At 43.6% G+C, this 14,648-nt stretch overlaps 1 protein-coding gene across 1 annotated transcript in view; it reads right to left on the bottom strand.

Annotated features, from left to right (window-relative positions):
- LOC117529106 (chondroitin sulfate proteoglycan 4-like) overlaps window positions 1–14,648 on the bottom strand; it is a 51,105-nt gene that overhangs the window by 22,028 nt on the left and 14,429 nt on the right. Inside the window, 7 exon segments of the mRNA XM_034191807.1 lie at window positions 1,606–1,698; window positions 2,567–3,235; window positions 3,237–3,893; window positions 6,024–6,132; window positions 12,640–12,761; window positions 12,849–13,259; window positions 13,342–14,463. Of these exon segments, the coding sequence (XP_034047698.1) occupies window positions 1,606–1,698; window positions 2,567–3,235; window positions 3,237–3,893; window positions 6,024–6,132; window positions 12,640–12,761; window positions 12,849–13,259; window positions 13,342–14,463 (3,183 nt within the window).

The raw sequence follows: 14,648 nt of genomic DNA, 5'->3' as shown, positions 1-14,648 counted from the left end.
GGTGTGACGTGGAACTGTATCACCAGGCCATGACAACGTTACTAAACATGAAACTCACCTCCAGCACGGAAGCATGATCGCTTCACAGCACAGAGCACACAGGAACCAAACCACAGCCTGTGGTGAAAAGTCTCTCACCTGGCTGCTGTGTGTTGAAATAATCACGCAAAAATTAAATCCCATGTGATGATCCAACCGACATCACGGTGTACAGAGTTGTGTTGTGTAGTGAGAAAAAAAAGTAAAAAGAAATTAAAGTTTGCTGGAAAGGCTGCGTCTGACACACGGTAACTGCTTGGCCCACTGCCAGAAACTTTCAGTAAAGGTGTCCAGTGGTGCGCGCGCACATGTGCTATGCGCACGCGCTTAGTGGCTCATTCAGCGGTTATGAATACACACACAGCTGAGTGATAATTTCAGCCCCACACATGCGCGGTGCGCTCACATGAGCGTGAGGAACACAGCGCTGCCTCCCACTCCAGTCCTGTGTTTGCCTTCCAGACGTTTAGACATCGGCAGTCTTCGGCGCCTTTTATGGCCATCTGATGGGCCTGTGTCATCTAAACTGTTGTCTAGATGCGCTTTGGATGCCATCGTGCAGATGTGGACGAGGTAATCTGGCTGCGTTCTGACACTGCTGACCATGCCTCTTTCCCTCCCGACTGCGTCCGATGATGGTTCCTGCACATTCTTGCTCTGTGTGACGGGGGCCTCAGACAAGTTTGTCTGGTTTATTAAGACATAGATCGCTAGGCGACGTCACACACTGTATGTGGACCTAATGAATGAGTGTTCTTTGAGCTTTTTATGACATCACAATGCAGCTCAAAAAGCTCTTCCGTCCCATTTAATGACAAGGAGTTATAATAAAGCAACTGAAGAAATTGCTAATGCACATGTACGTATAACATGCACAAATTTATGATTTAATTAGGGATACACCCAATCATCAAAACATCATCTCTTATGCCAAACTTTAATATGAAGGAAGAGGCTATTGACACAGTGCGACTTTGAACAACATCCAATAAGAAACCACTGTGATTATCGAGAGAAAGTGGGACATGGTGGAGGTGAAGCTGCACAGGATCTATGTGAAGCATTTCAAGCTCAAAAGCAAGAGTTAAAATTAATCTTTGGGTAAAAGCTGAAGACACTTTTATACCAACAGGCTTTCAGTTAGACTTGTATGGATGGAATAAAAGACTCCACTAAATTTTGGGGGTGATCCGGATCCAGATTCTGGATGAAGATTTCCCTTTATTTAAGCTTTGAAGGACTACTACTTCAAAACTATATCATGGATTCTCACCAAATTTGCACCACACATAGATATTAGGGCATGGAAGTCTCCACTTAATTTTGGAGGTGATCCGGATCCGGATTGGCGGATGTCAGAAATCTGTGATTGCTCTTGTTTTCCACTGTTTTTATTGTGAAGCACTTTGTAATTTTGTCTGTTATGACATAAGTAAATCTTACTTCAGGTTGTGCATGAACCGTGACGTTGGACAGTCTAAATCACAATAGGTTCCATCCTCTGCACTGTACTGATAGCAGAAGTCTCGTATGAAACACATCAACAACAAAGTATATTAAAATCACCTCCAGCAGTGTTGAAACATAATGTTTTCCATCTGATACGAAAAGCACAAAGCGTCCGAAGCTCACACCTCTGTGGATGAACAACACCTTTTTCTGAAAGGTTAAGGACAGAAGAAAACATGATGAAAGAATCATCACATCATCAGGTTTGTTAATAATATAATAATAATATAATAAAAAAACATCTCAAACGCAAAATCTGACATTTTTCAACTGAGGGGCTGAACTCATCATGAGTCAGTAGAGCGTATCACCACTAAGTGGACTGGAGGCTAAGGTAAGCAGGTATTGTAATTGTTTTAAAATATTTGTTTACATTTAGTGACGTAAACGTGCATGTTTGCCTCTGTAAAGATCCTCTCTGTGCAGCCAGACACTTGTTTTTACTTGTTCTGGACCATAACATTAAGTAACCAGTTAGCATGTGACTGGACTGTGTTTGTGCTCTAAAACAATGTTGGCCTTTGTCCTGAGCGAGAAGATGAAACCCTAAACATCTCAAAATAGAGCTCAGATTGAAATGCCAGAGTTCCCCTTTAATGTAAATAAAAAGAAACTGTTTTTTCCGCCTTCAGTACGAGTCAAAGTATCTCAAAGTACTAAGACAAAAACAAGTGGTTTTGCTGTTTTAGTTTTGAAGATGTGGCTCAACAGTCATCCAAGAGGGTCAACAGCAATTTCATCTTGTTTTCAGATTGATAATACATTCAGTACTTCCTCTTATGGCACTTCCATGTTGCAAAAACTCATGACGTCAGCTGTGATGTCATTACATCAAACTTCGTGTCAAGCAGCAAACGCCTGCGCTGACCCCGAAAACCAGTGTAGGTTCACATTTTTCATCACACAGAAAACTGATCAGGAATCAGTAAGGCAGTTGGACCGACAACCGGAATCAATAACAGCATTGATATCAATAAAATCTTATCAATTCCCTTCCCCATGAGGAAGTGAAGCTAACCTGCTGGATGTCCTGCTGGGTGAACTCGTAGAGCTTGTGGCTGGTGTCATTGACCAGCACCAACTCGCCCATGGGAATTCCCCTCCGCGTGTACACCAACCAGCTGTCATCAAAGTCCACGTCATCGTCCTGGTAACGAAGGTCATCCAACGTCAGCAACTTTTGACCATCACGCGCCACACGGAAAACTTTGTCAATAACCCTGACAGGTCTCTGATCATTGACAAGCTGGATGGAGATATTGAAGGTGTTGGTTTCAGTTTTCTCGTCCTTCCTGGTGTTGTTTTTGTGCCGTTTGTAAATTGAAATTTGAAAAGTAAAAGAATCGTGCTTGGTCTCACTGTCATCATGAATGTACATAATCCTCTGTTCGATGATATCCTGATTGTCGAAGGTCACGATGTTGTCATTAATAGAAGTGGAGTTTGAGAGGTTGATCTTCCTGATCTGACCGTGCCTTGGTCTTGTGGTGATGGTGTACTGGACCTCTCGGGTACTCGTTGTGCAGGTAAACAGGACGTCCTTGGTGATAACTTTACTCCCACCTTCCAGCACAGACAAACCTTTGTTTGTAACGGTGACAGCAGCCGGCTCTGCTTTGATGTTAATTCTGAAGTCGAAACTGGTCGAAGTAGCATGTGTTGAAAACACCTCGAAGCTGAAGGTATCTCCTTGCATCATCATACACCCTGCTGAGGAGGTCATACTTTACCAAACCGTCTGTGATATTCTTCTGGCTGAGGGTCGAGTTCTTTTTTAAGACTTTCTCACTGAGGAACATGCGGCCTTTCTTTGGTACCGTCAGGAGCCTGAAGTAGATGTCACTCTCGTTGAGCTTGGCACCCTTAGATATTGCGTGGAGGTCCTTGGGGGTAATAACAGCACTCTCAACACCGTTCACCTCCATCTTACTCCGTGTGACCTTGAAGTGGATCCAGCGTATCACAATGCAGAAAACAACCTTCTCTGTAGCTAAGGACCCAATACTAACGTTAGATTTGAAGTGATCAGTGATGTTGTTTTGACTCTGAAGGCCCCTGTAAGTGCTGAGATATCTGATACGTTCTTTTTCTAGGAGCTTCTGTGAGAAGGAGACTGTTGGTTTCCAGTCGCCACTTGAATGTAGCCTCTGGAGTTCACCATATTGTGGCAACACAGTTATATCATAGCGAATTTCAACTGCCTGATCAGCCACATTAACTTGGACGGCGAGGTTCCTGCTTGTGATGACCATAGCCTTTCCTTGGTCCACCTCCAACCCGGTGTTGTTAACAAGTTTATGTTCGAGTGCCACTGCCATAATTCTGAACACGACTGTGTTGCTCAACTGCAGAAAGAAGAGAGAACAAGGAAGAACAAGTCAGGAGGTACAAGGAACAGGAGACCAGAGAACAACGACACGACAAAAGAGGAATAAGAAAAGAAAACAAGAGGAGACAAGAAGAGAGACAACAATACAGAAAAGTCAGATTTAAAACGTTTCTGGTCTTGCCCTCCTTCTTTCCATTTTAAAATGGACAGGGTGTGGCTGGAACTTTCCAGCACATTAAAGGTCTGGAAAGTTTGTCTGCTTTTCCCTAACGCACTCACCCAAACCCGTGCACATGCCTGATTACTGGGCACTATTTCAGTGTGTAGGGTAAGACACATATCAGCAAAAATCAATATACAAAGACATATTTCACTGCTGTAACACCGAGCCCAATGACTATATGTATCTGCAAGGGGACCCCTTGTACTACAACGGTGGTTCCCAATCCTGTTACTCTGGACCCTGACTACTGCACATTTTCCATTTGTCCCAGATATACTGAGATCAGATCAGCTTAGGCGGGCGGGGTTTCAGCCAATTAACAGCTGGCTGAACAATGGAATACCCCTGACCTGGCTGATTATGGGCAGTTACATCAGAAATGCACAGTACTTTACATTCTTTGAATGTAAGGCGATATACACATGGATGACTTTGGTTTATAAGGCTCTTATTGCAGCCCGGTCTCAGGTTTTTTTTTTTTCGTGCCCGCTTCATGAAATGTTTTTTATTTAGCTATTTATAATCATCCCCTTCACATAACTCTAACCATAACCATAGCATAAGTGTGTACCCTCCCCAAACGTTAACCATGACCCAAGCAGCCCCCCCTTCACCCCACATTTTCTGCTTCCCCGTCACAAAATGAATTTATGCTCCCGCTATGAAAACGCCCCATTTTCGTACCCCCATCACAAATCCATAGATTAATGTACTTTTCATAACCCAGTTCACAAACTGCTGTGAGACGGAGTTACTTATTGGGTTGGTTACGATTTATTTATCCGTTTACTTCGGAGATCTGAAAGCCGTTATGTTTTGACATGTTGTGGTTTCCTGTTCACACTGAAACTGAAAGAATGCTTTTTTGTTTTTCTGCTCCCTCTGCTTGGAATGTCCTCCAAACCAAATTGACACTATCGTGGTTGATTCTTCTCAGTGCTTTCCACTCTATTTAAGAGACCACAAATGGAAATCTTTTGAAACATTGCCTGTATTTTTAAAATTTAGATTGTTTTTTAACTATATATTGTTATTACAACCAAAATGGTGTTTTATTTGTAAATTGCTTGAATATTATTTATTTAATGGTTATTTTGATGTTGCTAATTTGATTCTTATGATGTGGGCTGCTGTCTTTATTGGCCAGGTCACCCTTGTAAAAGAGGTTTTGATATCAATGGGTTTTTATGGAAGTAAATCTGTGCCATCAAAGTTTGAATTTGAATTTTTTAAAGTTGAATTTTTTTTTAGCATCAAAATCATGGTTTGAAGTTGAATTCTAAGTTAGAATTTGTTCAAAACAATCAACCTAAAACAATTTCCACCTAAAAAATTAAACCTAAAAAAATTCCTCAAAAATAGAAAAGCAGGAAGAAGCAAATGATCTCTGTCTCAATCATCCAACCTTCAGCAATGTATCACGTCTTCTTCTTCTTTTGATTTGGTCTCGGTGTCACGTGAACAATGGAGCGAAACGTGATTGGGTGAATGCATTACATCTTCTTCTTCTTCTTTCAATTTGGTCTGTGTCACATGACATGAACACTGGATTGCCTGAACACTGGATGATTGAGACCGGGATCAATTGCTTCTCCCTGCTTTTCTGTTTTTTGAGGTTGGAATTTTATTTTGTGGTTGAATTTTTGTTTTTTTAAGTTGAAGTTTTTGAGGCTGAATATAAAAATACTAAAAAAAATTCAACCTTAAAAATTCAAATTCAAACTCTGATGGCACAGATTACTTCCATACTTTTCTCTGGTTAAATAAAGGCTAATATCCTTTAGCTCCAGAGGGACCAGGATTGGGAAACACTAACCTGCAAGTTAGACAATTACAATTTCCCCAACCCTGTATCCCTCATCTTCCTTTACACAGGTTAACTGGGTTTTTGGTAAACTACTACTAAACTACTATGGTACATACCTTCTGCCCATCGCTGACGCTGAGTACCAGCCTGGAGGTGAGATCTCCAGTGTGGACAAAGCTGATTTTACCCTCTTCTAAATCTTTCAGAGAGAACAAGCTTATGGCCCTAGAAAATAGACAAATTCTGTTGACTTACATACTATTCTGCTGTTTTTTTTCTTTTTGCCATTCTTATTAGACCCATACACAAGATCAAAGAAACACATGGAGATGAAACTCTTCCCATCTGTTTGTTGCTTATGCCTTTTGTTCTGTTTGCTGGTTTTCATTGTATTCTTTGTTAGTGGCTATGAGTTATGTTCAGTGTTGCCACAGTTACCCAATTCCTGATTACCCCTTGAAAAAGTAACTTAGTTACTTACTGATTACTCAGTTTTAAAAGTAACTAAGGTAGAACACTAGTTAGTTTATTAGTTACATTCAGCAGCTGCCGACAACACACCCCCCCCCCCCCCCCCCCGCCACCACCTCAACATGAAAATGATAGCCAGTTTTGCCAATACTCACTTTACTGGAAGTGCATTTTTAACAGTAACGTAAAGTAAACAATGCATGTCCTGACATTTTAAGTTGAACTTAAATTCTATTTTTTGTAAAACATGAAACAACGTCAGACTTTGTTGAGTTCAAAACATAAATACTTGTTTTGTAAAAAATAAAATAAAGTCAGTCTTTCTTGACTTCACTGAACATACGGTAAATACTTGTTTTATAAAAATAAAGACTTTCTTGACCTCATATTTACCTATTGACAGCACTGTAATGTAAAACTTGCAATTTATAATCTACATTGTTTATGAATGTAACTATTCTTTCTAACATTTTTCTAACAATTATTTTATTATAAGTAGTAGTAGTAGTATAAAAAAATGTCTTCAAAAGTGGACCTTTTAATCTACGGTCGTTATGGGGAACTGCCCCGCCCAACTCCCTCTTCCTCATTGGATTCAACTCATGTGGCCATTTTGAACAGGAAAAATGGATAACATGTATTTATGCAGAAAACACGACCAGATTGACAGGCAAAGTTTTATCAACTTTCGGCACATTTCGGTGGGGAAAAAAAGCATCAGAATTTGTTTTTAACGTATTGCGGGTCTTCAGCTGTTTTTAGGGAGTACACTCGCAGAGTGCCACAGACTTTGAAAGAAAAAAAGCGGAAAAATATCTTTGTAAAGCTGTAGGTGTGCAGCAACTCAGCCACATGGGGTGTGCAGCCAGTACATTCTGAGTGCCAGTCCCAAGCCCGGATAAATGAGGAGGGTTGCGTCAGGAAGGGCATCCGGCGTAAAACAAGCCAACCCAACTATGCAGAGAATCGAATTTCCATACCGGATCGGTCGCGGCCCGGGTTAACAACGTCCGCCACCGGTGCTGTTGCCCAACAGGGTGCTGGTGGAAATTGGGCTACTGCCGGGTGAAGATGACGAAGAAGAGGAGAACGTTTCCACAAACAGCGGGAGAACAAGAAAACTAGAAGGGTGGAAATGAGAGTAGGGCCTTTGAATGTTGGTAGTATGACTGGTAAAGGGAGAGAGCTGGCTGATATGATGGAGAGGAGAAAGGTAGACATATTGTGTGTGCAAGAGACCACCAAGTTCCAAGTGGAAGGGAAGTAAGAGCAGGAGCATCGGCGGTGGGTACAAGTTGTTGTACCATGGTGAGGACAGGAAGAGAAATGGTGTTGGGGTCATTTTAAAGGAAGAGTATGTTAAAAGTGTGTTGAAGGTTAAGCAAGTGTCTGACAGGGTGATGAGTGTGAAGTTGAAAATTGAAGGGGTGATGATGAATATCATCAGTGCATATGCCCCACAGGTAGGTTGTGAGATGAAGGAGAAAGAAGATTTCTGGAGTGTGTTAGATGAGGTGGTGGAGAGTGTGCCCAAGCATGAAAGAGTGGTGATAGGAGCGGACTTCAATGGCCACGTTGGTGAAGGGAACAGAGGTGATGAGGAAGTAATGGGTAGATATGGTATCAAGGATAGGAATGGGGAAGGACAGATGGTAGTTGATTTTGCAAAAAAGATTGAAATGGCTGTGGTGAATACCTATTTTAAGAAAAGGGAGGAGCACAGGTTAACATATAAGAGTGGAGGAAGGTGCACACAGGTGGACTACATTCTTTATAGGAGATGCAAGCTAAAGGAAATCAGAGACTGTAAGGCGGTGGCAGGAGAGAGTGTCGTTAGACAGCATAGGATGGTTGTTTGTAGGATGAATTTAGAGGTAAAGAAGAAGAAGAGAGTGAGAGCTCAACAAAGGATCAGATGGTGGAAGCTGAAGGAGGAAGACTGTTGTGTGAAATTGAGCGAGCAGGTGAGAGAAGCACTGGTTGGAGGGGAAGCAATTTTGGGCAACTGGAAAAGTACTGCAGATGTGGTGAGGGAGACAGCTAGGACAGTACTGGGTATGACATCTGGACAGTGGAAGGAAGACAAGGAGACTTGGTGGTGGAATGAAGAGGTCCAGGAAAGCATAAGGAGAAAGAGGTTGGCGAAAAAGTTTTGGGATAGTCATAGAGATGAAGAAAGTAGATGGGAGTACAAGTAGATGCGGTGTAAGGCGAAAAGAGAAGTGGTAAAAGCGAAGGAAAAGGCATATTGCAAGCTGTACAAGAAGTTGAATAGTAAGGAAGGAGAAAAGGACTTGTACCGATTGGCCAGACAAACGGACAGAGCTGGAAAGGATGTGCAGCAGGTTAGGGTGGTAAAAGATGCACATGGTAATGTGCTGACAAGTGAGGAGTGTGTACTGAGAAGGTGGAGGGAATATTTTGAAGAGCTGATGAATAAAGAAAATGAGCAAGAGAAAAGGCTGGATGATGTGGTGAGAGTAAATCAGGAAGTACAAGAGATTAGTAAGGAAGAAGTGAGGACTGCTATGAAGAGGATGAAGAGTGGAAAGGCAGTTGGTCCAGATGACATTCCAGTGGAGGCATGGAATGTCTAGGAAAGATGGCAGTAGAGTTTCTAACCAGATTGTTTAATAAAATCTTGGAAAGTGAGAGGATGCCTGAGGAGTGGAGACGAAGTGTGCTGGTTCCTATTTTCAAGAACAAGGGTGATGTGCAGAGCTGCAGTAACTACAGAGGCATAAAGCTGATCAGCCACAGCATAAAGTTATGGGAAAGAGTAGTAGAAGCTAGGCTTAGAAAACAAGTGAAGATCTGTGAACAGCAATATGGTTTCATGCCGAGAAAGAGCACTACAGATGCAATGTTTGCTCTGAGAATACTGTTGGAGAAGTACAGAGAAGGCCAGAAAGAGTTACATTGTGTGTTAGTGGACTTAGAAAAAGCTTATGACAGGGTGCCAAGAGAAGAGGTGTGGTATTGTATGAGGAAGTCTGGAGTGGCAGAGAAGTATGTTATGGGTAGTGCAGGACATGTACAAGAATAGTGTGACAGCGGTCAGATGCGCAGTTGGAATGACAGACTCATTCAAGGTGGAGGTGGGATTACACCAAGGATCAGCTCTGAGTCCTTTGTTGTTTGAAGTGGTTATGGACAGGTTGACGGATGAGATCAGACAGGAGTCCCCATGGACTATGATGTTTGCAGACGACATTGTGATCTGTAGTGAGAGTAGACAGCAAGTTGAGTCTACGAGGGTAGGCTGAAAAGTTCTAAGGCTGACTATGATGCAGTTGTCGAATTGAACAAATTCAGGGTTATTTTTCTACATAGTCTCCCTGCAACTCCAGACACTTCTTCCAGCGGTGCTTGAGTGCTTCGATTCCCTTGCCATAGAAGCTTTTATCTTGAGAATCAAAATAGTCCTCAACGGCAGCCATCACCTCATCATTGCTCCGATAGTGCTTCCCAGCCAAGTTTTTTTTCAGGTTTGGGAACAGATGAAAGTCCGAGGATGCCAAGTCAGGGGAGTATGGTGGGTGATCTACCAGTTTGAATCCACACTCGTGGATAGTGGCCATGGCTACTGTTGACTTGTGAGCTGGTGCATTGTCTTGATGGAACAGCACCCCTTTCATCAGCTTTCCTGGTTGCTTCTTTTTTACAGCCTCGCGTAACTGTCTCAGTAGGTTAGAATAGTACTGTCCATTTATGGTTTGTCCCTTTTCAAGATAGTCCACAAACACAATGCCCTTGGCATCCCAGAAAACTGAAACCATGACCTTCCCCGCAGACAAAACGACCTTGGCCTTCTTTGGAGGTGGTGACCTTGGGTGTTTCCACTGCATTGATTGTTTTTTTGTCTCTGGTTCAAAGTGTTGAACCCAACACTCATCCTGGGTAAGAAAACGTTCCATGTAATTGGCTGGATCCTCTTCAAATTGCGCCAAGTTTGCCTTCGACATGACTAGCCTGGTGCGTTTCTGATCAGGCGTCAGAAGACGTGGCACCCACCGAGCTGACACCTTTGACATTACAAGTTCTTCATGCAGAATGTGTTCAATTCTCTCACGGGATATTCCCACAGCATCTGCTAGCTGATTAATCATCGATCGTCTGTCGTCCATCACCATTTCATGAACAAGGTCAATGTTTTTCTGGGTTGTGGCTGTTGCAGGCCGCCCAGACCTTGGGTCATCTTCAAGGCTCTCTCTGCCCCTCTAAAATTCAGCTGCCCACTTCTGCACTGTAGATATGGAGGGAGCTTCATCCCCTAATGTAGCAACCATATCCGCATGAATGTCCTTGGGCTTTAACCCCTTCTTATGCAGTTACTTAATCACACCGCAATGCCAGATTTTGTCCATTTTTGCCGTTTCCCTCTACCACAAACTTTCAAACTTGGCTGTGAACCACAAACTACCTCACAACCTGGAAGAAAATAACACAGTTAGTCATCAGAAGAGTTGAACTTAATGCATGCCAAGTTTTATTGAAATGGCATTTCTCCTTCTTGGTGAGCCTTAGAACTTTTCAGCCTACCTGGAGAGGTGGAGATATGCTTTGGAGAGAAGGGGAATGAAAGTCAGGAGAAGCAAGACTGAGTACATGTGTGTGAATGAGAGGGAGCCCAGTGGAATAGTGCAGTTACAAGGAGTAGAAGTGGTGAAAGTAGATGAGTTTAAATATTTGGGGTCAACTGTTCAAAGTAATGGAGAGTGTGGTAAAGAGGTGAAGAAGAGAGTGCAGGCAGGGTGGAGTGGGTGGAGAAAGGTGGCAGGGGTGATTTGCAACCGAAGAATATCAGCAAGACTGAAGGGGAAAGTTTACAAGACAGTAGTGAGACCAGCTATGTTGTATGGCTTAGAGACGGTGGCACTAACAAAAGACAGGAGGCAGAGCTGGAGGTGGCAGAGCTGAAGATGTTGAGATTCTCTTTGGGAGTAACAAGAATGGACAAGATTAGGAATGAACATATCAGAGGGACAGCTCAGGTGGGACGGGTTGGAGACAAAGTCAGAGAGACACGATTGAGATGGTTTGGACATGTGCAGAGGGAGAAGGATGCTGAGGATGGAGCCACCAGGCAGGAAGAGAAGAGGGAGGCCAAAGAGGAGGTTTATGGATGTGTTGAAGGAGGACATGCAGGTGGTTGGTGTGACAGAGGATGATACAGAGGACAGGGTGAGATGGAAACGATTGATCTGCTGTGGTGACCCCTAACGGGAACAGCCGAAAGACAAAGAAGAAGAAGACTGTAGGTGTGCAGCAGTCACTGCACTTTGAAAGAAAGCAACAATGTTTTTTCAACTCGGAGCTGCTGCACAAAACAGCAGATGAACAGTTTGCAGCATGAAATGCAAAAATGGGTGAAGTGGGAAGTTCAGCCGAACCTCTGACCTCCCCCTGCCCACGGGACAGTTTTAATGCTTTGTGATTGACCCGCACTATCTCTGCAATCGACTTATTGGGCACTCCTGATTTCTACTGTATAAAAATACAAAACTAATAGCAACACACAGTGACTTGTATAAGTAACTTTAATCTGATTACTGATTTGGAAAGATTAACACGTTAGATTACTCGTTACTGAAAAAAGCGGTCAGATTAGAGTAATGCGTTACTAAGTAGCGCGTTACTGGCATCACTGGTTATGTTATCCAGGTGGCTTGCCAACAATAAGGTTTCCTGTTTGAACCGTATCAGACTGAGTGATTGTAGTGTTGGACACGGGTCATACTTGCACCAGCACTCACATGGGACTTGGATCTGGTACTACATTTAAACACAGGTCTCTGTTGAACAAAGCATCACATTTGACGATTCGGCCGTTGGCCTGCTAACATAGTAACCACTGATCCACTGTTAACGAGACCTGAGTCAAGTCAGCATGCCAACGTGATTGATGTGTCACGACGGGTTGGTTTTAAAGGGATATCAGCTATTAGGCTAGTTAGCAGCTATTGGAATAGTTCAACAAAATTGATCATACCCCACCCCACCCCACTTTCTTTCAGCCTACCTCTTTTACTTGAGAATAGTGCACTGAAGCATTATATGGTTGTACAGATGACCATGTCTCAAGAGACGTCTGTGCCTGAAGGTCATGCTGCAGATTATCACTAAGTGACTTTACAAAAAGTAAATCTAAAGCTCCATCAATACAAATTGTTTCTTTAGAACCACATTGCCCATGACTCTATATTGTATTATGACCTCAAGTTTGGGAAACAGTGGGTTAAAGCTTTTGTCCAGACCAACCTGCCAGGATAATCCTGGTGCTCGAGGTATCCAGCCTCAGTGTTGAGGTTTCCAAGTGAACGGAACATGAGGTCTGCAGGACTGCTGTCAGGGTCTGACACTCTCAGGATGTCTGTTGTTAGCTAGAAAGATTTTGATTGTATTATTTAATTCTTATGTTGAATTCATAAAACCATGGAAATGACGGCATTTTTATCTGCTGTTCCTACCCGTCGTTTGGAGTTCTGCAGCAGAGTGAAAAGGTTTCCCTCTGGCAGATTGAGCACTGGTGCATCATTCACAGGAGTGATGCGGATGTTAAACCGGTAGAGACGTTTGCCCTTCAGTAACACAGGAAGCTCCTTCTTATTGGTGGTGAAGAGTGAAAACATGAAGAAGTCAAGCAGGTCCTCTGACCCACCGTGAATGTACAACACTCGGCCCTGCCAGAGGTCCAGCATACTGAAAGTCCTGCCTTCTTCCTCCACACTCGCTATGGTACTTCTTTCCTCCACCTTGTCTTTTGTTCTAACAGGTTCCGGGCTACGGTCCAGCTGGAGCCGGCCATGCACAGGCGGCACCTCAACACGGAAAATAAACTCAGAAGGGTGGATTCCCAACTTCCGAAAATCCAGATTTACCTAGAAAGAAGGAATAACATTAATGTTGAAGTTTTAAAACTGTACCTCACAGTGAAATATTTGTCAGCCCAACTGACGCTACCTTAATGTGTTTTGGTTCCAACAGTGCACGTCCTCCCTCAGGTACATCAAGCTTTCTGAGAGTCACGAAGTTGGAATTCTTCTTCCTGTCATCACTGCTGTTGCTGCTAATGGACTGTGTGGTTGTAACATCAAGCTCAGAAACATCTGTTGGGCTGGTGATGGTCACGACCTGTATCCGCTCTGTCTTACAGCCCACAGAGATGTCTTTGGTGATGAGAGCTTGAGGAAGGCCCGTTCTCCTAGCGTTCAACCTAATTTCTCGAAGGCAGCCTTTGAAGGAGCCTCCTTCTCCTTTTCCAACCACTTCTGCCAGCAGCCCGGCTCGGCTTACCTCATTCCAGGCTTGGTCATCGAGGCCTCCCAGGAGAAGAGGCCCCTTGGTCTGTAAGACCTGGAAGTCCTCACCAAGGCTGGCATCAAGAGACTCCTCCCCCACTTTCAGCTGCACGCTGTGAGGCAGCAGGCGGAGCTGGACAGGGTACCAGGTGTAGCTGCTGTGGAGATGTGTTGAGGAACGCAACTGTATTTTACCCCCAACTCCATTTCCAAGTGTTGCAACCATTTTTCCATCTCTGAGCTCGATAGCGATAAAGCCTTCATCAATAGCAGAGCTGTATAAGACCACACCATCCTTTTGCCTGGCAGAGGGGTGAATTTCACATTCAAACACTCCTTCCTCTAGCACTTCCCACGGCGGGAGAGAGATGAAGGCTTGAGAGCTGTAAAAAGTGACAGAGTCTCCTTCTGCTGCAGAAAACTGCGGACTACATCCAAGACCCACCGCATGGACAGTCTTGTAGCCAGAAAACGGTCTTAGGGTGGACAACAGATTATGCTCACTGAATACAACTTCATCCATGCACCCTCTAAAGCCAGTTGAGTTCTTCAGAATGGATGCGTGGTTCAACCCAACTACCCTGCCGACAAAGACCCCACTCTCAATGTTGAGTTCTACATCAGGTCCTGGCATGCTGAGGCTGGTTTGGGAGTTGCGGTCCACAGTCATGGTGACATTATGGTGGTCATGGATCAGCTCCGCGGAGTGCCATGCCAAGTCACTAAGAATGACGCGCTTTTCAGACTGTAACGAACGTTCACCTGATCCAAAATCCACACGTAGCTGAGAAAGAACAGATCAGGAGACAAACTGTGACGAGAACAACAGCAACAACAAATATTAGAAAAACGGACGAATGACAGACAGAACGTGCTGTCAGGTATGTGGAGGCTCTAAGAGCTCCACATTCTTCAGTGTTCTGTTGTTAGGACGCCTGCCACTACCATTTTCTTTTGATTAATCTATCT

Source organism: Thalassophryne amazonica, chromosome 17, assembly GCF_902500255.1.
Source record: "Thalassophryne amazonica chromosome 17, fThaAma1.1, whole genome shotgun sequence".
In the NCBI taxonomy this organism is placed as follows: domain Eukaryota; kingdom Metazoa; phylum Chordata; class Actinopteri; order Batrachoidiformes; family Batrachoididae; genus Thalassophryne; species Thalassophryne amazonica.
The sequence above is the reverse complement of the archived record's forward strand: the minus strand, read 5'-3'. Positions and strand labels throughout refer to the sequence as shown.